Below are 22,530 nucleotides of genomic sequence, written 5' to 3' on the forward strand. Positions count from 1 at the left end.
CTCTGGCATTTATATCTGAATGAATATCAGTATGTTGCCTGAACTGATCTCAAACGAGCATGAAAAAGATGCTGGTTTTCTATTGAACGCGAATGTTTTCATCCACCAAATGACATCAAAGATAGAATTCCTCTTTTAAGCTATAGGCTTATTACATAAAAAATAGCTTGCTCTGATTTTTAAAAACATACTCTGAAATAAGGCTTTTCATAGCATTCAAATAAAGATTCATCAACAATCATTTCTTTTAATATACAAAATTTTGCTCACTGCACTTTCTGCGTTGGTTCATCTTTACAAACATAGCTTGGCCTTCTCAAAGGCCTAAAGTAGAAAAGGAATATTTGGCATTTGAATTATTGAAGTAGCTTGCAGAAGAGGATCAGCGCCTGGCAATAGGTGACGGGCCCCTAAGTTTCCAGGGCCTTGTGCGAGGGGGGCACAACCCAGAGAGGGTCTACGAGTGCCCCAGTACAATGCAGAAGTTGGTTTCCACTGTGGAATTCTATACCTTTCTAAAAACAAATCGTAATTACAGCACAGGATTGATAGGAGCTCCCTCTTCCCCTTGGAGGCCTCTCCCTGAGAAACACACAGAGATCGCTTTTGGGGGTCGGTTCTCAGTCCTACCTGGCTTCCGATGTCAGAGAAGTCTGGGGTGCGAGGCCGCCTTGCAAACCTCCAGGAGCACGGACCCCGCTGAGCGCGCGCAGGAAAGCCAGTTTGCTGAAATCAGAGCAGGGCGGCCAAGGCTACTCCTAATGGCCACACCACTTCAAAATAGGCCTTCGCCATCTGTTCGTCTAATTATAAACCCAAAAAGAATATAATTCACAACACTACCATAAAAAGTGAGCTACGGATGATTTAAGTGCCTATGAGCAGGGCTGTTCGTGGCACTATTTGCACTGGAAATCTGCCCTCCTTTTTGGCAATCAGGACTTGAGGCTAAGAGGATTTTTTCCAAGGACAAGTCAGTATCTTAAAGACGTAAGGCGTCCAGGATTCTGCATTGCTACAAAATGACACTTGTTCTGTTACAGTGCGTTGAACACATCTACTACGGAGATAGGCATCGCGGTGCATCTCTTTGCTGGGATGTACTTCCACCCGTGCTATCCAGACAGGAGAAAACGTACAGAGTCCGGACCCGGCGGTACCAGCGGATGTGACCACCACTACATACAACAGTGTGGCCGCGCTCAGAACTACAGTCCCGCAATCAGTTCCCACTTACTTCCTAAAATGCAGAAATAGCTCATTTTGTTCGGATTTCTCCCTGCTCTGATTATGATGTCCAAGTAAGAAAACAATGAATCGTTCTTGTTGTACAAACGTCTTTAAAACTTACCTTGCACGAATGACATCAATTAGACTTTCAAAATCTCATGTAACAGATCAACTCATTATTGAACATGAGCATCAATTCTTCTTAGTGATGGCCACAGAAATGATGTAATTTTATATTACACTTCTTTCTTATGACTTCCTAACCCTCTTCACATGTTCCATAATCTTTATAATAATTTTAGATATGTGACATCTTGCTGATTCAATGCAGACAATTCATACTGCTATTTTCCTACTTCTGGATAGTTTCATTTCCAATTTCTCATTAGGGTAAACAATACTGCAAAGGACATCTTCTATTTAGACTCTTCCTTAGGATAAAATCCCAGGAGAGTCATTACTCAGTCAAACAGCATTATAGTCTTTCTGATTTGTGACGTATGTTGCTGATTTTCTGAGGCCATCGGCCAAAAGAAGATGGAACCGGGCATCTTGAAAACAATTCAGTTCGTGATTTGTAAAATGGAACACTAATGATGATGACAATAATATGCCCCACATGGCTGATTGGTATAAACATCATTTACAAGCACTTTGTAAACTGCAATGCCTCTGTGGATATTAGCTGTTATTAATTTCACCAATGCTGAGTTTACCTTTTCTCTCTAGTTTATTTTTTAATAAAAGCTTAAAATGGCGATAATGTTAATTTTGTCTGTCTTTAAAATCTAAAGGGTCTGAATGTCACCCTTACGTTTTTCTCGTGCTGGGGTCTCCTCGTGTGTCACCTGCTCACATCTGCGCTTAGCTATTGTAGGAGTCCTCATGATGCATGAGCCTACATGCACATTCTTGAAGGTACCCTGAGCACCTACTGTATGGACCTGGACAGTGCTTAGCAGGACAATGTGATGACAGGACTGCCACTCCAGGTCTTGCAAAATTCCAAAGTATTACGACCAGTTCCGCCCAAGCTGTGAGAGGCACAATTTAATAAAGGGAAAGAAAGAAATGAAAACATGGTCTTGGGACATGGTGCAACCAGATGGCAAAGAAAGAAAGGGGAGCCGGAGAAGCCGTGGGCCTGCTCACACCCACTGCCAGGCTGCTGCTGCATCCTGGAGATGGATATAATCTGGTGTTCAGGACAATTCAAGATGAAAATATTAAGCACATCCGAAGGTAGGCTCTCACTTAAGCAATTATATTTAGAAATCAGTCCAAATATTTATTCCAAAGTCTGTGTTTTCCCAGTTATCCAGTGCAATACTCATCACTGTGAAAACCATGCCCGCTCTTTGCATCTTGCCCACTTTTATCTGAGTCAGGACACCTGCTCCTATGGACTCTGATGTGCTTATGCACACAGTGCGTACATCGGGCTCACCTGCCTACCGCCTGTTACTTGTACGGGCTACGCGAACCAACTTATACGGAATGCAGTGGTAACGAGGCATGGCAACATTACACAAAAGGAAAATAAAACTAAGGATTTTCTTTTAAGGGATGCCTGGGTGGCTTAGTCGGTTAAGCGTCTGCCTTTGGCTCAGGTCATGATCCCAGGGTCCTGGGATCGAGTCCCATGTTGGGCTCCCTGCTCGGCGGAGAGTCTGCTTCTCCCTCTCCCTGCTGCTCCCCCTGCTCTCTCCCCCCTTCTCTATGACAAATAAATAAAATTTTTTTAAAAAAAAAAAGGACTTTCTTTTAAGCAACAAAATATGATTACAGTGTTCACATAGTAATGTTCTGTAAAACATAAAGCCCGAGGCATCCAAATCTTATCCTTTAGTTTCATAATTTGGTCCTATACTCGCAACAACTACACCCAACGAATGCTGAGTTTCTCCCTTTGCTTTAGATGACAGTTCCAGCTTTAAAAGGTTCTTTCTCCTTTATATGATACACAAAACAGGTGTTTTGCCCAAAATCCATTTTGAGAGCAGTACCTTCATCATCCCCTTCAGGGAGGAGACCACGGTGGTCACGTGGGCCTACGCCCAGAAGCGCTCACTTCTTTCTCACCCTTCGGGTCCTACGAGGTCAGCTCTTACAGAGAAACTGCGGCCGTGGTGTGGAGGTGGGCTGCCTGACTGTGGTCAGGATGGCCTTGCCTTTTACCACTCCCCAGAATATTCCAGAAAGACAAATGTTCTCTATACAAGTGGTGACTACCAAACACCGGGCCACAAGGTTTGGACATGGTGAACGCCATGCCTACTCTGAAAATTCTCCTCTGCCAGTGTGGGAGTGGGAACGCAGCAAGGAGGCCAATCGTGGGCTTTGCTCTGTCACAGAATGGCTCTTTCCCGAGGCCCGGGACGGCACTCAGCCGTTCTCCTGAAGGCCGAGGTCCTCTCAGGGCCCCTGTCTCTCCTCTAGCTCTTCCCATGCCGACCATTTGCTGGTCCTGAAAGCATCGCGTGAACAGCTGAAACACTACTCTTCACCAAGTACGTTTCTGAAAGGGGGAACAAAGTTTCTAAGGCAACTTTTATTTACTTAACCTGGATGTTTGTCCCCACAGTGACAGATAGCTCAGTGTCCTCAGTGTTTTAAACGGAAATCATCAAGATCAAGATGCTTTTGTCAGTCTTTACAGAAAAGAACACACTTAGGATTCAAATAGTTGAAGGTTTCCTTAAACTGGAAAGCAGGCTTCTGATTTATCCCTGAACTCTTCCCCAACGGTCCTGCCCACGGAGTGCTGCGTCGGAGGGAAGCAAACAGTGCTTACCCTCAACGGTCATCCCTTACAATTTCACTTGGGGGGGGCGATGCTCAGTAGCACTGACTTAATGATAAAATAATTGTGAGGTCACAAAACTAGGAGAGGGTAACAAAGAAAGGGAAGTAATGGTCTCCACCTCAAAGAGCTCACAGTTTCAGGATGGAAACAACAGAACAGAAATCGGCCTAAACCTCAGTGGGAGAAACACAGAAACACAGAAGCAGCAGAGCAGTAAGAATGCGTTTCTCACAAAAGTTGAAGACGTCACAAGTCTTCTAAAGAATAGTAACTTTAGTGTCTTTTAGTTTCAGATGTAGCGAACTTCCTGACTTTGTGGGTCTGAAAGAAACCCCCCAAAATGTTTCTTCCTTTCCCTAAAAATAGTAAGTTATTAAATAGCCATCAAAACGAGTCCAAGTAGACCCTGGTTCGCGGAAGCAGATTATCACGGGATACTGATTTTTGATCCTTTTTTAGCAAAATAATTCTCACCCAGAGAATTTGCAAGTGTTCTACCGAGTGGCTAGAAGGGTGTTTAGCAGGAGCCCCCAATCTATGACGCAGAGGATTAACGTGGCAAAGTCCGAAGTGTGCGAAGTGTGCAACAGGAGGGGGTGACCGAGGCAGAAATGCAGTGAGAAGCAAGGCCCGGGGTGGCGGGGTCCCCTGCCAAGCGGCCCACAACCCAGGAGACACACGTGAGCCACACGTCTCATTCCGTGCCCAGAACAGACTCCGGAGTTATTAAAGTGTTTTCTAGACCTTTTGAAACTAAACAAAGAAAAACTTTGTTTCTAGGAGACAACAACGGATCCAGTTTTGATGTTGTGTTATTTATTTATTTATTTTTTAATAGCTATTACCCCTGTAACAGCAGCTTAGCGGCTCGGCGTCTGCAGTGTGAGCAGTTTTGATAAACAGCCTCTGCGGGCCACACAACGGGGATAATGTATCCTTAAGTACCGCCAATGAGCTGCCATTCTGCACAGCCAATTACTTCTGTGCGTCTGTCACTCAAAGGAAAAATGGCTGAGCCCATTAGATCAAACCTTTGTCACTGTTCCTAATGCACTCTTAGGCCTCATTAATCTCCGGGAGCAGCAACAGAGCCGCTGGTGTCTCATTGCCTCCCCCGAACAGGCCCACGTGAAGCCTCTCATCTCTCCCCCAAGTGCACCGCGTTAATCAAGCTCTCCTTATTACCCCAGTCCCTGTCACGGCGGAGAGCGCGCTCCCTCTTAAATGCTCTCATTATGACCCATCTTTAGAGCCGGCTAAGTGGAAAAAAAGAGAGAGGGAGAGAGGGAGAAACAGGATGGGAGAGAAAGAGGAGAGGAAAAAGCAAGTCCGATCACATTAATATTCATGACAATAATTAGTATTCTAGGTCACTGAATATTCATGCTATTAGTTTGGTTTTTTATGGGTTTGCTGGATGTCCTGATTACTGAAGTGTGGAGGAAAACAGCATGGTTGAGACTTTAGATGTCAACGGCAGTTCAATACTCAAAACACATCGAGATCCCCGCCCCCACCCCCGGAAAATCAGCCTCAACCCTCCCGGCGGCTTTAATATTTTGAAACCGCTGGGGGCCCGAAGCGCAGGGAGGGAGGGAGAGGAGGGGGCAAGGCTTCCCGCTACAAAGACCTACGCATGGCTCTGCTGAGGATAAAAACACAGCCACCGTTCCAAATACCCAACAAAGACACACTTTCGGGACAGGGAGGTATCTGGCATCTCAGAACAAAATGGGGCAGTTGGGGAATAAAGAGTCGGGGGGACACAGACCGGGAGCCCGGTGCCCACAGAGACCCCAGTTGGTCCTGCCAAGTGCCTCTCTGCCCGCTGCTCCCACCACTGCAGAGGGAAGGCTGTGTGGGGGGGAGGGTTTATTGTGTCTGACCCGCGAGGGCCGCACACAGGCGACAGAAACAACAGTGCCTGGCATGAAAACAATTCATGCAAAATTTCCGTCCCCTCTTGCTTGCTTTTCTTCACCAGTGACAAGCACAACTAAAACGATGGATTCCCGATAGAATCCAGAAACTTGCCCTGGGCCGCCGGGCTTTGCAAAGACGCACTCCCAAGAGTGAGGTAGATACATCGGGCCACCGTAGCGAGGAGGATGCGGATGTTCATCCACACAAGGTCCTAAGATGGGGAAGGTGGGATTCAATTTAGGGTTTCTGCCCCTCAAGGCCCTTCTGTGGACCAATACGTTTTCCTGTTACTTAAATGTCAGCATAATGTTCAGACCTGACACAACTCCGCATTCCATCATGGGTGGATACAATTCTACTAAACCAGCCTGGCTGACAACTCATGTCAGAAGATACTGTGGGACATCTGACTGTCTTCTCCACAACTATGCCTGAAATTACAACCGGGTGGATTCTCTAAAATGGGGCCTTTTTTTTTTTTTTAAGGTTATTTATTTATTTATTTGACAGAGAGAGACACAGCGAGAGAGGGAACATAAGCAGGGGGAGTGGGAGAGGGAGAAGCAGGCTTCCCGCCGAGCAGGGAGCCCGATGTGGGGCTCGATCCCAGGACCCTGGGACCATGACCTGAGCCGAAGGCAGACGCTTAACGACTGAGCCACCCAGGTGCCCCTAAAATGTGGCTTCTGATTAGAATGGCGATGCAGGTTCCAAGCCAAAGCAGGGGGGAGCGGCAGATTTGTGGCAGATACCCCCATGGACATCCTGAGTGAGTGACCTTGGAAGAAGGGGTAACTGAACCAGGCCTGAATAAATATCCCCCGGATTCTTCTTCTTCCTCCTCTTTCTTGCTGGAGTAGATGCTTACGTAAATTTTTCAAAAAGTTGTTTGTTTCTGCATCCTTGTACATCACCTAAAAAAAAAAAATTTTTTTTTTCCTACCTTCATACTTGATTGATAGTAAGTTAGGCCGTGCATAGACTCGTCGGTTCAAAATGATTTGTCCTTAGAAAGGCATTCTTCCATTGTCTTTTAGCATGTGGTGTTTGCTCTGAAGTCCACAGGCCGGAAGAGTTCCCTCTCGGTGGGTAAGCATGCTCTCCTCTTTCCTGGGATGCTTTTTGGGATTCTGTCTGTGTTTCCAGAGCCTCCTCTCCCCTGAACTTGACACTGGGCTCTTTGGATGGGAAGACATCAGCCATGTCCTTCATCACCTCCAGCATGCTCTGCTTTGTCACAGGTATGATCACCAACAGTATCTTTGGCCGTGTTCTTTATAGCATTGAACCTAGCTACTGAATTTAAAATTTTTTTTAAAAATTTTTTTAAACAATTTTTCTTTAATTTTCAAGGACTCTTTCTCCCCAGGTTTTTCGTGTAACCTTCGTTTCATTTTATGAACACAATAATTAGCCTCTTAAGTCTTCCTCCTTCCCCACCTCTCACTCTTTCTTGTAGGATCAGTGATATCTTTGTTCCTCTCATTTTTACTGTTGGTTTCCACAAACGTCTTGGCAGCGTATTTGTGAATGAGTGCCTGCAGGTCCATCAGGCGGAGGCAGGGGCTGGCCCTGCAGCCTTTGGAAGGAGCGTGGTCCATGCTGATGGGGAGGTTTGGTTTACATCAACAGTGCAGGGCTCGTGGGCAGGCTGGTGCACTTTAGTGATGTCCCTCACGCTCAGAACTGCCTTTCCTTGCTATTTCTTTTTGTCTCTCTGTGTGGAGGTCTGAGCTCCCCAAGCTGCTCCCTTCTCTTTCAAGCATCAGCACCCACATGGGATTGGAGGCGGGGAAGCCAATGGCCAGCTCCTCCTGAATGCGTCCCTCAGCTTGCCGTGCCTGCCTGTCACAGCTGCCCGATGGAGCGTGGGGCCACCCCACCTTCACTGCAGCTCTTCTGCTCTGCATAACTTGTGGGCCCCAAAGGGAGACCCGGGCTCAGTTATCAGTACACAAGGCAGCTACTTGGACAACGTGTTTTTCCTCCTCTTCCCCAAGCCCAGGGCAAAACCTCACATTTCTAGCATTTCAGTGTATGAAATGTAGTCAACATTCCAAGACTGGTGAAGCAAGGCCCCTGAAGGGAGAACCTCATACCGCCCCCGAAACTCCAGAGCACTAATCGGGGCTGGGCATACATACAGCCGACCCGGTAATGATGGTTCATGAGCAGTACAAGAAGCAAAGCAGTAAGGTATCCAAAAGTCAACACTGACATACAATTAGATACTGTCATATTTGAAATGTGAGATGCATTATGATCATATACTGGAAAATCAAGAGAAACATCTGAAGAAATATTCCCACTAACAAGAGTTCAGTACGATGACTGGATATAAAAAATATAAAAATCACGAGCTTTCTTATTTCTTGCGAAGTAGATGAGATAATAGACAGCCCCCTTCTCCCCTGGCCCCTCTCCCAAAAAAGATTAGCCTCACGTTTCATCAAAAATTATAAACAGAATGGATCGGCACAATACATCTAAATGAAGAAAAGTGTTAAAATTTTACTGAGGAATATATATATTAGGTTTGAATAAATTGGGCAAGACTTGTGTTCCATGACAAGAAACTCAATACAGTAAAGATGTTAGTTCCTCCACAATTAACTGATAGATTAAAAGCACTGCCAATTAGTCACAATGTGATTTATTTTTTGGGGGAAGGAGATTTCAAGTTACTCTGAAGTTTACTGGAAAAAATAAATGAGTGGCCACAGCCAAGAACAACAAGAAAAAGAGAATAATATTACCACCAGATATAAACTGAACCAGAAATCTGAGACCCTGCGGTAAATCCATATACGGTAACACAATGTGGAGACAGTAGGTCAACTGAATAGATTCTCAAGCCCAGAAACACAGTGATTTTGATTAAATGAGTTAGTTGTATAATAAAGGTGACACACACAGTCATAAGTAAACAGTTCGACAGGGAAAGAACAATTAGTAATCTATTTGAAAAAGGAGTTTAATTAGATTTCCTATTGTGCATAATTGACCCAAACAAATTAAAGGTAGATTAAAGGCTAAATATTCTTAAGAAAGAAACAATAATAAAATTGTAAAACTCAGAAACACATATATGTGAATTGTGATCTGTTTTCAGGATTATTAAAGGCCTTCCAAATATCTAACGTAGAAACTGCAGAAGACTTATGATTTCATTATACGTATATATTCTTGATTACATATTAGAAAGGGAAAAACCTCTACATGTAAATAAGACCATAAAATTTAAAAAGCAAATAATAAACTGGGAAAATACCTGCAGAACATATTATAAAGTGTTAACATCCTTAACATATAAAGAGTTCTTATATACCAATAAGAAAAAGATAAACACCCCTAGTACAAAAATGGGAAAAGATACATCTAAATAGTTGCAATGTGAGAAATACCTGTCATCAACAAGCATGAGATGGTCAACTTTAGCATTAACTGAAGAAATCCAAATAAACAAAACACAAGGTATTTTTAGTATAGATTCCAAAAACTAACAGCAATGCTAGCAAGCGTGTGTGGGTGAAATGGGTACTCACTTTAGAGATGGGAGGGTATTTGTATAACAAAACCCTTCTAGGAATTAATTTGGAAATGTGTACCAAGAATCTTATAAACGTTTACATCCACTGACTGAGTCACCTCACTTACGGACATTTATTCTAAGACAGTGGTTAAGTGTTATACACAAGGATTTAGGTACATGCACGTTATCATGTCTATGTAAATGAACAAGTTACTAGAAGGGAAGGCACAAAACATTGATCTAGTCCAGTAACTGAGATAAGAAAACAAATAAAAAGGAAAAGCGTAAAAAGAAACACACATCTCCATGTTAACTTAGACCTCTAGAACAAAACAGCAGAATTCAAATGAGCTGAGAAAGAAAAATACAGTTAAGTAGCATTTGGCAAACAGCTCTAAAATAGCTAAAATATTACCTAGTTTTAGGTCTAAGTCCACCACTTAAAATAACATCAACGTACTTCAGGTTAAATTTGCTGGGTTGGAATTCTTCATGTGAGTGAGCACCTACGGACAAGCGGACAGGGGGGCCACCAGGCCATGATGTCACCTGCACGCAGAGATGAGGATGCCATGTCCCTGAGCACCTCCACAACCACGAGGCACTTTCTTTCCCCAAAGTGGCACTGTGCTCCTGTAGTCATACCTCCGTTTCCCTACTTGTGATCTAAAGAAGATGAAAAATCCAGCAGGCTCCCTTTAAGAGGAATTAACCTGGCTGAGGGTTGGAAGAATGTGCTGTAATCAGCTGAGCGTGGGAGCAGGGAAAGGGATTCCGGCACTGCCCCAAACCCTCCCATCCACCCAACGCGAGGGCGTTCAAGAGAAAGAAATGGGCGCTAAAGGAATGTTCCTTTAGCTGAGGCCCAGGACATGAACTACTCCGCGCATATGATAAGGTTACGTGGCAGTTTGTATTTTCTCTTTACCAAACGTTACATTTTCCTGAGGGAAACCAGGGGCAGTTCAGCACCAAAGAACACAAGTCTCAAGATTAAAAAACTCAAACTCCAAACATTACATATGCAAAACTCCTTCAAATCACTGAGGCTCTTCCCTCATTCTCGTGCCTGGCGGACTCCCATCCTTTCTTTACACCCAGCACAGGCACCCCCCGAGCCCTGAGCCTTGCCCCACCTCCTAGGGGAGACCAGACTCATCACCCCTGGGCCTTCAGACCCCTCATGTATTCGTACCATGGCCTGCTGCAAGGCCCTGCCTTTACCTGTCTTCTGGCCTTTCTTCCCCACCAGAGGGTGAGATTCTCGAGAGTAGAGATGGTGTCTTAATCTTCCGTGTCCCCAGGGCCCAGGACCATGGGCATACATCAGAAATGTCATAAATGTTTATTGACGTGAATAAATAAATGGATGGATTTGGCATGGTGGGTTAGAAGGAGAAGTGGAAAATCAGCTGGTTTTAAGGTGACAGCCTTGTGTATAAGGTCTGGAGATCAGGGTCTCCACATCCATAGCATACACAGTTCCTGGCACAGGACAGGTGTTCACTAAATATTTTTTGAATAAATTAATAAATAGAAAGTATTGAAGACATCAGCTTTTCATTCAATACAGAACTCCCCCCGCCCCCGACTGCACCTTGGGCACTTCTTTTCTCTCTTCCTATCCCAGAGTTAGCAAAACCATCCTGAAAAGAGAAATTTGATGTATGTCTTGGAAGGAAGGTCAGCAGGTCATAGGAGACCTTATCACCACTCTGGAATGAACTGATGTCTCCCTTAGCAGAAAGCCCAGTTTTCTTTGGATTTTTAATAACAGCTGATTTTGTATTATACTTTATGAGTTTCCCAAAACTGTCATATGTGTTATTTTACCTGTCATCACATCTCTGTGAGGTAGGCAGGTCAGGCAAGATCGGCCTAACTGACCGAGTTAGTGGTCCAACGCCACTTGGTATCATGCAGTAGAGCCCCAGTGGACCCCAATTCTGGCCCCTTTCTACTACCCTGCTTTCACCAACCAATGCTGCGTGTGATGTATGTCAGAGAGAAGAAAGGGACTTTTTGCTGGAGAAAACAAATCCGTGTGTCGAAGTGTGTTAGAAGGAGGACTCAGGCCTTTTCTCTGATAAGTAATCACTCCAAGGTCAAAGCCAGAGGGCAACCATTTGCAAAGATTCTTTCACAAAAATGAACCATGACGTTTTGAATGGCCTGCAATTGCACGCCAATGGCCAGAAATTTCTAAACACATCTAGATTTGAGAAAACACTTTTCTCTGATCCTGAATTAAAGAGCAAATTCTCCTTTCAAAAGAAAAAGAAAACTAAAGTTCTGTCAAAGAATGACATAAAAGTTACAATAGAAAACCGAGAGAATTTAAAGTTGAGGTCTGACGGTTTCCTTTCCATCTTGCTCTAAATAGCTCTTCCACTTTCATCCACCACTTGGTCACTACAGATACACACCAGCCCGTGATCCTTTCACAAGTCATTTACATACTTTAGATGGCCCTTAAATCCTCAATCATATGCAAAACTCTACTTCCAACTACCCAGCTCTGGGAAGACCATGTGGTTGGTTTGAGACCGTGACTCAAGATAGGTGCCATGCTGGCAGGCGGTCCCGGAACCACAGGCAGAGGGGAAATGACCACCCGCAGAAGAGAGGAGGTTTCTAAACCTTAACCTACAATGTTAATGGTTCCAACCTCACTTCACCTCCGAGGCTCCACACCGTCCTGCAACCAGCCGCATCTACCGCTGCCGTCACACTGGATTCTTGTGTGGGTCTGCCGTAAGCTTACCTGAATTTGGTGAGATGTGTAAACTGCTCATGTCCTTGGACAGGCCGTTAGTTTTAGGGCTGGAGATGGGCGCGCAGGCCGACGTGGCTCGGGGTGGCCTCTTCCCTGGGACTTTCACAGTGGTTCTCAGAAGATCAATCTCTTTACCATGAACGTTCTGCATGTAATCCTGTTCAAAATGTTAAACATCCAAGAGAGATTAAAAAGAAGACCTCGTACAATCTAGGACACAAGGTTCTATCAGACACCACAAGTTGCAATCCTATGACCCTTCCACTGTGGCAAGCACTTTAAAAATAATGAGGTGTTTTGATCTGTCAAGTATGGTGGCCTCATCAATATACTGAAATCACAGCCTCTGTGTCCTGAACTAGCCCAGACCCTGGAAATACAAGGAGACACAGGAAATGCTTCCAACGGGGGGATGACACACCAGCTGGAGAAAATAAGTATCCATATGAAATCATATTTTTTTAAACTGCTGCTTATTACATGGCACACTAGGACCCCAGGATCTTCCTCTAAGTTTCAGGTAAAATTCCATGCAATAGGAAACTATTTTGTAACAACTGTTCTGTCTCAGACGCCAATACTACTAAGCGCCTAGACAAGAATGAAGCTGTCTGGTGGGAGCTCAGATGGAAACTAAGTAAAAGGTCAAGCATTTCACTAAGGACCAGGAAAATGTCCGAGAGGTTGGTGATATGGTGTTGAGAAAAGATGGAGCTCATGGATGGATGTGTAATAGCTGGATGTGTGAAAAAGAAAGAACATTGAATAAGTCTGGTACTCAAGCATTGTGTTTCTCCAAGTGGTTCACTGTACCCAGAAAAAGTATCTTGCTGTTCTCTTCATGCTGGAGGTGAATGGCCAGCAGCTAACAGGGAACCATGGGGAAGCTAAGACAGTGATGGTCTCGGTGGAGGTCACCTGACAACATTTAAGTGTGGAGTAAAACAACACCCAAGGATTGGTTGCCAGGTGGGGGAATGGAGGAGGCAAATGACAGCCAGGGTAAGGGGCCTACTGGTGAATTAGGAATTACTGGACCTCCAAATGCAATTTTTGGGCAAGGTGCCTTCTTGTCTCTGTAGACATATTAAATCAACCTCACACATTAAGAAAGGACGTATTCTAAAACACTCTTGGGTAAATAACCTCTCAAGTGTTTTAAGACTAAGCATGAAATGAAATAAACACATTCCTTCCTTGGCAGAATATTGGTAGATTCCTTTTAGAACACAAAGGAAAAAAGCCAGTAAATGTGTAGTTAGTATAAACAATTAAGTTCTTAGTCCATGTAATTTCAGAACTGCCAAATGAACCAGACTGTGGGCTGCAAGGGACCCAGGGAGGCTGGAAAAGTGAGCTGTTTGCTTGTAACTGCTAAACCAACAGTCAAGAGATGCAGAGAGAGCCAGAGAAAGTTCTAGAAGCAAAGTGCAAGGGACAGAAGCCCCAGCCTGTGGGATGAGGAAGGTCCGCCTTAGTGTATCAAGGAAGACTGAGGGGGCCAAGAGAGTGGCAGGGAAGCCGAGATGGGAAGTAGGCTGAGGATCTTTTAATTGTGGGACAATGTTCACATTCCAGCAGGTGAAGGGGTTGGGAATCAATTTCGGGTTCATCAAACAGCAGGACGACTGCTGACAGAAGCAACGATACAAAAAGGAAGCAGAAGCACAAGATTCCAACACAGGGGAAGGAACCCAGATGTGGGACCTCAGGATGGAGAGTGTAAGAAGAGGTGTCTTCTCTCTGCCATCAAAGGCAGAGACTTTACCCCGCTATATAAGCACTTAGGAGGGTGGGTCACATGGGATCCAACCCAGACTCAGGAGAGAGCGTGCAGGAATTCTCAGCAGCAGAAGAGGGCGGAAAGAGAAACTCCAGAATGTGAGTGGCCACGGTGGGGGAGACGTTCTGATGGAGAAACACACAACTCTAGAAGATTCGAAAATCACCAGCCCAGGAGGAAAAGACGCTACAGGGTCTCTAGTGACTTCCTAAGGATAGAACTCAAATGGCCAATTCTTGGTGCAGAATGAACGCTCAACAGGCCACGCAAGGCTGGAGCCAGGAGGAACATGGGACCAGAGACCACTGGAGAAAGGATCCGGGGCTTCACCTAAGGGTGGGCAGATACAGATCAGCTCTTCACTGGGAGTGGGGAGGCCAGGCCTCTGTCAGCAGTTGATAAATCATCCAGAGACATATAGTGGGGTCCACAAATCTGCTGTCAGCCAGGAGCAGAAGCCACAAATCTGCTGCATGGCAGCCAGGAGCAGAAGGCCCCGATGCACCCTGACCCCACAGGACAGGCTAGCTGGCGTTCGCCTCCGCCATCTTGACAGACCCAAGACTCCACGTGGAAGTCAAGATACTTGGGAAGCTCCCCAAAATATAATCGACCGTGAAAGAGTTACGGTTTTGAAAGGATGTGGACCAAAGACAGAAAGTTATTACCATTAAATTAGATTGAAGGATAAGACAGACTGGAAAAATTATAGGGAGCCTCATGAATGAGGCTCGGGGTGTTGAAGATGGTGAACGAAAAGCACAAGGGAAGTGATCCTTGGCTACTGTAAGGCTGAGGGTCAAGGTCATTTACAGAAAAAAAAAGGTTCTTTTTTTTTTTATTTATTTATTCATGAGAGTCAGAGAGAGAGAGAGAGAGAGAGAGAGAGAGAGAGAGGGAGAAGCAGGCTCCCGGCCCAGCAGGGAGCCCGATGCGGGGCTCGATCCCAGGACTCTGGGATCATGACCTGAGCCGAAGGCAGACGCTTAACCATCTGAGCCACCCAGGGGCCCCCACAAAAAAAGGTTCTTAAACATACTTAAAACTTACTTCCATTAATATCCCCCGAAAATAGGCCAACCTAAGCTTCGTCACCAAAGTTAAAACTTGTACGTAATGAATTCATTCTCGCATAGTAACTCTTTCAAAAATATCAACTTGCTATAACTTTCTTCTTTAATGCCAATTCTTAACAAATTAAAATACAATAACAGGAGTGTAATTGAGCATTTATTGCTTATGGGCTCTAAAATGAGGCTAATCAGATAGTGACTAAAGCCTCAGCATGGGCTCTTTTAATAGGCATGTTTTAACATACAATAACCAGGATATTTTATTCAAAATTATTGTAGAAATTGTACCAAGTGTCTGCTCTTTGGATTTGAATGCGGCAAGGGAACACATTTATCTTTGGCTCAGCATGGGCCAGGGAATCTGTTTTCTCGCTTGAGTCAGGCACCGAAACTTTAGAGGAACTAGATCTAAAAAAAACCAGGATATAAACTTGGCAATTCTTACAGTGCAAGCCACTAACATTTTTATAAACCTTACAAAATGCATTTCCTAATCCATAAAAGCCCTTCAACGTGGTGCTTCAGAAACAGGTGGAATGCAAAGGCGCGCGAGTATGCAGCTTCGAGTTTCCCCCAAGAGAAACGACGCTGAGTTTTCTGTTTTTGAAAGAACCCAGCCTTTTCATCTCTCCCCAGCTTGGTACTTGAGGAATTAAAGCTAGGACCACTAACCAATGTCGCCTCCTCAGAAGTGGGACGTGCTGCCCGACGGGTCTGAGGTAGGGACCTCACTGGGTGAAGTAAAGACAGCAAGCTTGATTTTGATATGCAAATGTTACAGATACTACCCTTCTCGTGTTCCTTGTAGAAAATGCTGATCGATGATAAAAGGGGAAAAAACCCTTTAACAAGACATGAGGGTAATTCAAAGCCAAGTACTTTTAAACAGCACTTAACAAGTCCCTGGGGCCCACTCAAGAGCCAGGCCCCCCAGAGGTGTCATCTCCTGCCCCCTCGACAGCTTGAAAAAGTAGTAATTGCAACCCTATTTGCATTTTTCTTCTCAAGTTGTCCATGCTCGTCGTGTGGATTATTTTTTCCAAGCAGGTGCTGGAGCAAAGGGACCCGTTGCTGAACATGCCGATGGCTCGGGAACCGTACACGGCGTCCCCCTGCAAGCCCACTCCTGCACCTTTGCCATCCCTTGTTTTTTACCTCTCGCTCCTAATTATGTTGCATCTATTGCCGTACACTTAATTAGCTGCATTAATGTGATTTCTTTTCACATAGTCAAGCAATTAAGAGCTATGATTGAGTTTCATTCAATTAGCCTCAACAAACATGCTAATTGATGTCCCAGATGCAAATGAGGTGCAATGAGAGAAACCTGCTAGCAATTGAGAGCCGTGTCAGAGACCCACAGCAGCTTCCAGCTTGCTGACAGCCGCACGGCTTAGCGCGGCTCCCACCTTCTGCACCTTCTAGGGGCTGCCTTCAGAGAGGGCTGTGGGGTCATTAGTGCCGCGGCGCACGGCATCTCTCTGGATACGGAGAATTAATTGATTTGCGGCTGTACAATCTTGTCCTCGAATCCACGGTCCTGCGTTACCAGGACCTGGAGGTCATCAACTGGCTAACACGGTGCTTGGGCGGGGAGAGTAAGCCCTCACCCAAATACCACATGAGGCTACTGGACCAACCCAGGAGTTCTCCCCAGAACTGCAGAGGGAAAGGTGTGGAGGTCTTGGCTTGGCCATCCCAGAGCCCTCTGTGCGTGATGGCCTATACGGTTCTCAGTAAATGGTGAGTTCATCTTAGTCAGCTCTGGGGCATCTGGAGCTTGGACTTAAGCTCAAAATACAGCCATCCATCAATAGTCCCTAAAAATACTCTTACTATATTGATTCTCACTGCCTCCCATCCTGACGTTACCTTTGGCTGTCTGCTGAAAGATGGGTTTGCTTGATGTGTTCACGGGGGTACCAAAAGCAGTTAACAAGATCTTAAAGCCAACCCCAAATGCAGAAATGGTATGACTGGCATCTCGGAATGAGAGCATCTGAATAAAACACACGGCTTTGCGACTCTACTTTCCTCCAAGTATAGATAATGCGATCAACACCACTGTGGTTTTACACAGACTTTTTAAACAGTATGGAGACTCTTTGTTTCATAATTAAATGATGGAAAAAAAAATCACAGAAATTTTTGTTCCAAGTAGGTTTTGTTCCAGTTAAGTTCTAGTTTCTAATTGTACATAAGTGCTTAGAAATGTAATATATTAACACACAATACTTTGTCTAGGTTAGATAATCATTAGCACAAACTGATACTTGCCACGGCCAATATGTTGGATTTTTCCTCTTTGCATGACCTAGCTTGGCAGTCCTCAAGGTGTGGTCCCTGATACCTTATCCAGGGGTTCACAGGTTCAGGGCTATTTTCAAAACATCCCAAGACACTGGTTTGCCTTTTCCAGAGTTGAAATTTGTTTTTATGGTGACTAAAACTGCTAGTTCCAGAGCATAAACCCAGGCAGTGGAACCAAATTGAACTAGTCCCTATTGTCAGTATTCATTGCCATGCTCTCCAAATAAAAACAAAGTCTCACTTAAGAATGTTCTTGGGGCTCCTGGGTGGCTCAGTTCGTTAAGCATCTGCCTTCGGCTCAGGTCATGACCCCAGGGTCCTGGGATCGAGCCCCAGGTTGGGCTCCCTACTCAGTGGGAAGCCTGCTTCTCCCTCTCCCTCTGCCGCTCCCCCTGGTTCTGCTCTCTCTGTCAAATAAATAAATAAAATCTTAAAAAAAGGCAGTTATTAATTCTTAAACATTTCAACCCTGAGTACCTACATGTCTTCTTAATTTTCCGGGTAATGACACGGCAAGCACGCGTGAGTGTTGGTGCCACACACGGAAGGGGATGGGTGTCCCACAGAAACACACTCTGCAGTTGTCTGAGTTGCAAGTTGAACTAGCACTTTTTTGGTGGGACCCATTTTTACTTGAAAGAATGACTACGTCAGACATTAACTATGACTATTCTGTTTTGGGCCCTTGGCAGGTATTTTCTTGAAAATGACCAACGTGAGCACTGCAGGGAAAACAGTGGACAGTATCTGTGGCTAGTGTATAATCTGAGCTTCTAGTGAGGATGAGAATCTTGGCAACTTGTATCTCTCACCACGAGCTGGACACTTTCCAAATACTGATGTTCTTTCCTGACAAGATGGGCGGTGATATAAATGAAAACAGTTTCTGGATATTATATGATGAAAAGTGTCACCTTTAGGAAAGCTGCATACCTCAGTTAAACAAGTTTTTTCAATTATTTATTTATTTGAGAGAGAGAGCGAGAGAGCGAGCATGCACATACACAGGGGGAGGTGGAGGGAGAGAGAGAGGGAGGGAAAGGGAGAGAGTCTCGAGCTGACTCCATGCCGAGCACGGAGCCCAGCGCAGGGCTCTGGATCTCACAGTTCTGAGATCAAGATCTTAGTTGAAACCAAGAGTTGGGTGCTTCACCGAATGAGCCACCCAGGCACCCCTAAGCAATGTTTTTGAAGTGACACAGGCATGGTGTCACATGGAAGGATGAAAGGTCATGGATCTTCACTGAGCAGAGAAGGAAACAGTGAGTGATACTCTTTCAGATTCCATGCTGCATTCCTAAGCTACAATCAATGGTCACACGTTGCATTTCGATAGAGTACCCAAAAGGAACACCCACGATGATCTGAATGGTTATCAGAAGTCTCCTCCGCTTCCAGCTAAATACCTATATAAGGTGAGGTTCTTGATACACTTCAATCAAAACAATGCATCGCAGGAGACTGAAGGCAGATGGCAGGTATGACAATCTAGCTCTCTTTTATTAAGCCAGGTATCAACGAGCTTTGGAAATAGTAAGACAATCCTACTGTTCTCAAGATTTCCTTTCATTGTGGAAAATGTGTTTTTCATAAAAATGTTATTTATGTAATAATATCACACAGGGTGGTGTATTATTCTTTTAAATAAATTACGTGAATATTTCAAAATTTTCTTAGTTTTGATTTCTAACGTGTTAAGTATCAATTAGATATAACCCACAGATGGGGCACTTGGCTGGTTCAGTCGGAGGAGCATGCGACGCTTGATCTCATGGTCATGAGTTCGAGTTCCACTCTCGGTGTAGAGAGGACTTAAATAAATAAAACTTAAAAAAGAAAAGATATAACCCCCAGAAACAAAAGCCCTTTAGGATTCCTCAGTTATTTTTAAGTAAAGGAGTCTTGAGGCCAAAAGGCTCAAGAACCACTTGCCCAGTTCAATATTCACAAGATGGCCAAGGGCCATGAGCGCATGACAGCTTCACACACATAACTGGGGGAAGGGAACGAGAGCCAGGTTTCTGCAGAGATATCAGAAATGTTCTTCAGATTTGTTTGTCTTTTCCTGGAGGAAAGGATTGACTCATTCTCCCGATTTTCACTGTACTTCATGAATGTCCAGGTTCAAAGAGGAACAGTAGTTTGTATAAGTTCTATTTTTAAAAAATCCTTACTTCTGGGCTCAGGAAAAAAAAAATGTAAGAGAAGCCATTGTTAGATGCACTGCTATTCCCAACTCCATTTAATACTATTTTCAAAGGAAACTAATCTATAAAGACACACATAATACTATCCATTCAAAGAGACCTAAGCAAATGTTCCAGTCCAACATTTCTGAATAATAAACAATAGGCTCATATACAGTCCCAGGCGTGGATGAAACCAACACCCTAAAAATACTATGAAAATATCGTAAAACTAGGAGAAATCTTCTGGCCACGTCCTTTCAGATCACATAACTCAAAGAAGACAATTTCTCCTTCTCTGCAAAGGACCAGTCACAATAGCAAGGTAGGAGGCAGCTTCAAAGTGGAAAACGCTAGGAGAGATGATTTTTGTTTCCCCAGACAGCCAACAGAATTCCAGGGTTTCACTTTTGGGGCTGCCTTTGTCAGGACCACTCGACCAATGCTTGTACGCGCATGCCAACGTGACGCGCGGCGCCCGCGCCAGGAGGAAGGTACCCGCTGCCCGGGACAAACGCAACAGTTACGACAGCAAACTCTTTTGTGAAGAACGGCTTTACTGGGCCCAGTGATCACGGAAGCTCAGGTAGATGGGAAGGCCGGGGAAGTGGCACGGGGGTCAGGGGCGGCGCGCTTCACGCTCCCACGCAGAGCCAGGGCCAACCTCCTGAGGCCCCTCTGCCGGCGAGCATCCAACACGCGTGGGCTGAAGTCCAACATCAGCCCTGGGGGATAGGTTATTATAATATAAATCAAAACAGCAGAAAACTCCAAACTGAACTATACCTTCTGCTTCCTGATTGTATCTGTGTCTTCACTGGCCTAGGATATTGAGCTTTACACTGCAAGAAAGATTTTCCCCATTTTAGGTTCAAATTGAATATTACCCAGTTGTAACCCATGCGTGCTCAAACCCAGCCCGTACAAAATGAATGTGTCGGGTATGAAAATGGCTTCCTGTCTTCCCAGTCACTGTAGGCCCCTGCCAAAGGCAAGTATGGGTGAAATTTCACTGCAATGAACTTCAAGGAGCCAGCACCGTTCCCTGGCTTATGTGAGTGCTTTCATAATTAATTAGGGCTTGAAACAACTGGACCAGCAGTTAGATCTGGGAAGTTTTGAGTGAGATAGGAATGTTCGGCATAGCGTTATTAGAGACCTGAAGCTCTTTAAAACTTCAGACTCCTTGGGGTGAATTCGCTAGAATACACAGCTCTTGAAGAAGCAGGTTTTTAAGACAGAAGAGCACACACAGTCTGTCCTTGGGGGGCACTAATGATCACTATGCCTTTTTCTCTGCCATTTGACCCAGTGCAGGACAGAAGTCTCCCTTATCCATTGTTGCCCACCAGCACTGAAGGATTTCTCCTCATGCTGAACGCTCACCACACCTGTTTGGTTTTTTTCTGAGGCACTGCTTTTCCAGGAGTAATTCTGTGTCCCTGATGCTACTGCTGCCAAGGTGGTTTGATCAGCTTCATGTTCAATGAAGAGCAGTCAGCTAATGTTCTGATTTCCTCAACCTAAGAAGTATGCAGAGGACCAAGTCAGCTTCCTTCGGGCCAGAGGACAGCCTCGGAGACCATGCCCAGGACCCAACCTCAGGGTTTCAGGAGTTGTGTGCTCGGTGCATGCTACTTAATCATTCATTCCTGGTCCCCGTTTCCACATCTTTAAAGGCAGGGAGATGAACAGCTCCTGCCTTGTGGGACGGTTCTGAGGATGAACAGAGACCATACGCCAACTGTTTACAAGAGGGCCAGAGCCCTCCCCAAACGACAGCTCTTCCTACCGCTGTCCAGTGCTTGCCCTCCAACTTGATGTGGGCATGAGGGGTGACCTGCCAAGCGACTTTTCACTTCCCAGCACAGGAAAAAAGAAATTGTGTCTCCGCAGACGTCCGGTATGTTCTACTTTTTATTTTTCTCTCCCTCCTCTTTCCTTTTTTTTTTTTTTTTTTTGGTGGGGGAGGCATGTATATGGTAGTCAGACATTTTTATTGCAAAATGCCGTCTGGAAAAGATGCAAAACAAAATTGCTAAAATGCAAGGGAAAAAAATACGGGGGAAAAACAAAAGGCCCCCTTCCCTTTGCTTATTGAGTTCAAAGGCATAACGTGCAGCACCCTGCAGCAGATGGGAAGCTACACTAATTTTAAAGCCATAAAACGCTATCAAGTGCCCTGCGGGGCAGGACTACACTGAAGCTAGTGGTACCTAAATAAGACACGGTTCATTTACTCCGCAGCTTAGCCTAATGTAATCATCAGCGGATTTTCGCCTAGAGTTGTAACAGGCAGAGAGCCGATGCGTCCGAGGTGGCACTCCCAGCCATCGAGGGGGCCGCCGCTAGATTGCTGTTGATTAGAAAATTTTTCAGTTTTGACAAGCACTTAATGAACATAAATCGCACCTTGATTGGTTTCCATTTGGGGCCACAGGCACACCTGAGAAGAGGCAGACCCTTCACCTCCACCTCTCTCTTCCTAGCAAGACCTTCACAACAAGCCAGCAATTGGGTTATGAGCCACAGAGGAAAATATTTATAAAATATAATAATAGAATTCAATCTCTTGGTAGAAGTGAAAGATTTCCTCGCAACCCCCCACATCCATCCTCTCCCGCGGAGAGTTCTCAGTAGTGGCTTACTGTCTGGGAAGAAAACCAATGGGTTTGATTTATTTACTTTTTTGCAAGAACTCTGGCTACAGTTAGGAACACTAAAAAGACCAAAAATGGAAAACAAAATGATACAGATTAGGTCAAGGGATGAACTATCATGCTGTGTCCTGATAAGACAAAGTCCCATCGATTCTACTAGAAGCTTTAAGACTCAAATCCACAAGCTACATGGTGAAATCTGCATATTTACAGAAACACACGAATACACTATACCATTTTTTTTTTTTTTT

General features: G+C 44.8%; 1 protein-coding gene across 5 annotated transcripts in view; it reads right to left on the reverse strand.

Annotated features, from left to right (window-relative positions):
- Positions 1-22,530, reverse strand: part of AGAP1 (ArfGAP with GTPase domain, ankyrin repeat and PH domain 1) — a 520,576-nt gene that overhangs the window by 158,521 nt on the left and 339,525 nt on the right. For all 5 annotated transcript variants that reach the window (XM_028105330.2, XM_028105329.2, XM_088021480.1 and 2 more), the window contains exon 11: positions 12,256-12,424. In XM_028105330.2, the coding sequence (XP_027961131.1) occupies positions 12,256-12,424 (169 nt within the window). The remainder of the gene's footprint in view (positions 1-12,255; positions 12,425-22,530) is intronic.

Source organism: Eumetopias jubatus, unplaced genomic scaffold, assembly GCF_037043125.1.
Source record: "Eumetopias jubatus isolate StellerSeaLion01/CBP00866 unplaced genomic scaffold, mEumJub1_p1.0 scaffold_3, whole genome shotgun sequence".
Lineage (NCBI taxonomy): Eukaryota > Metazoa > Chordata > Mammalia > Carnivora > Otariidae > Eumetopias > Eumetopias jubatus.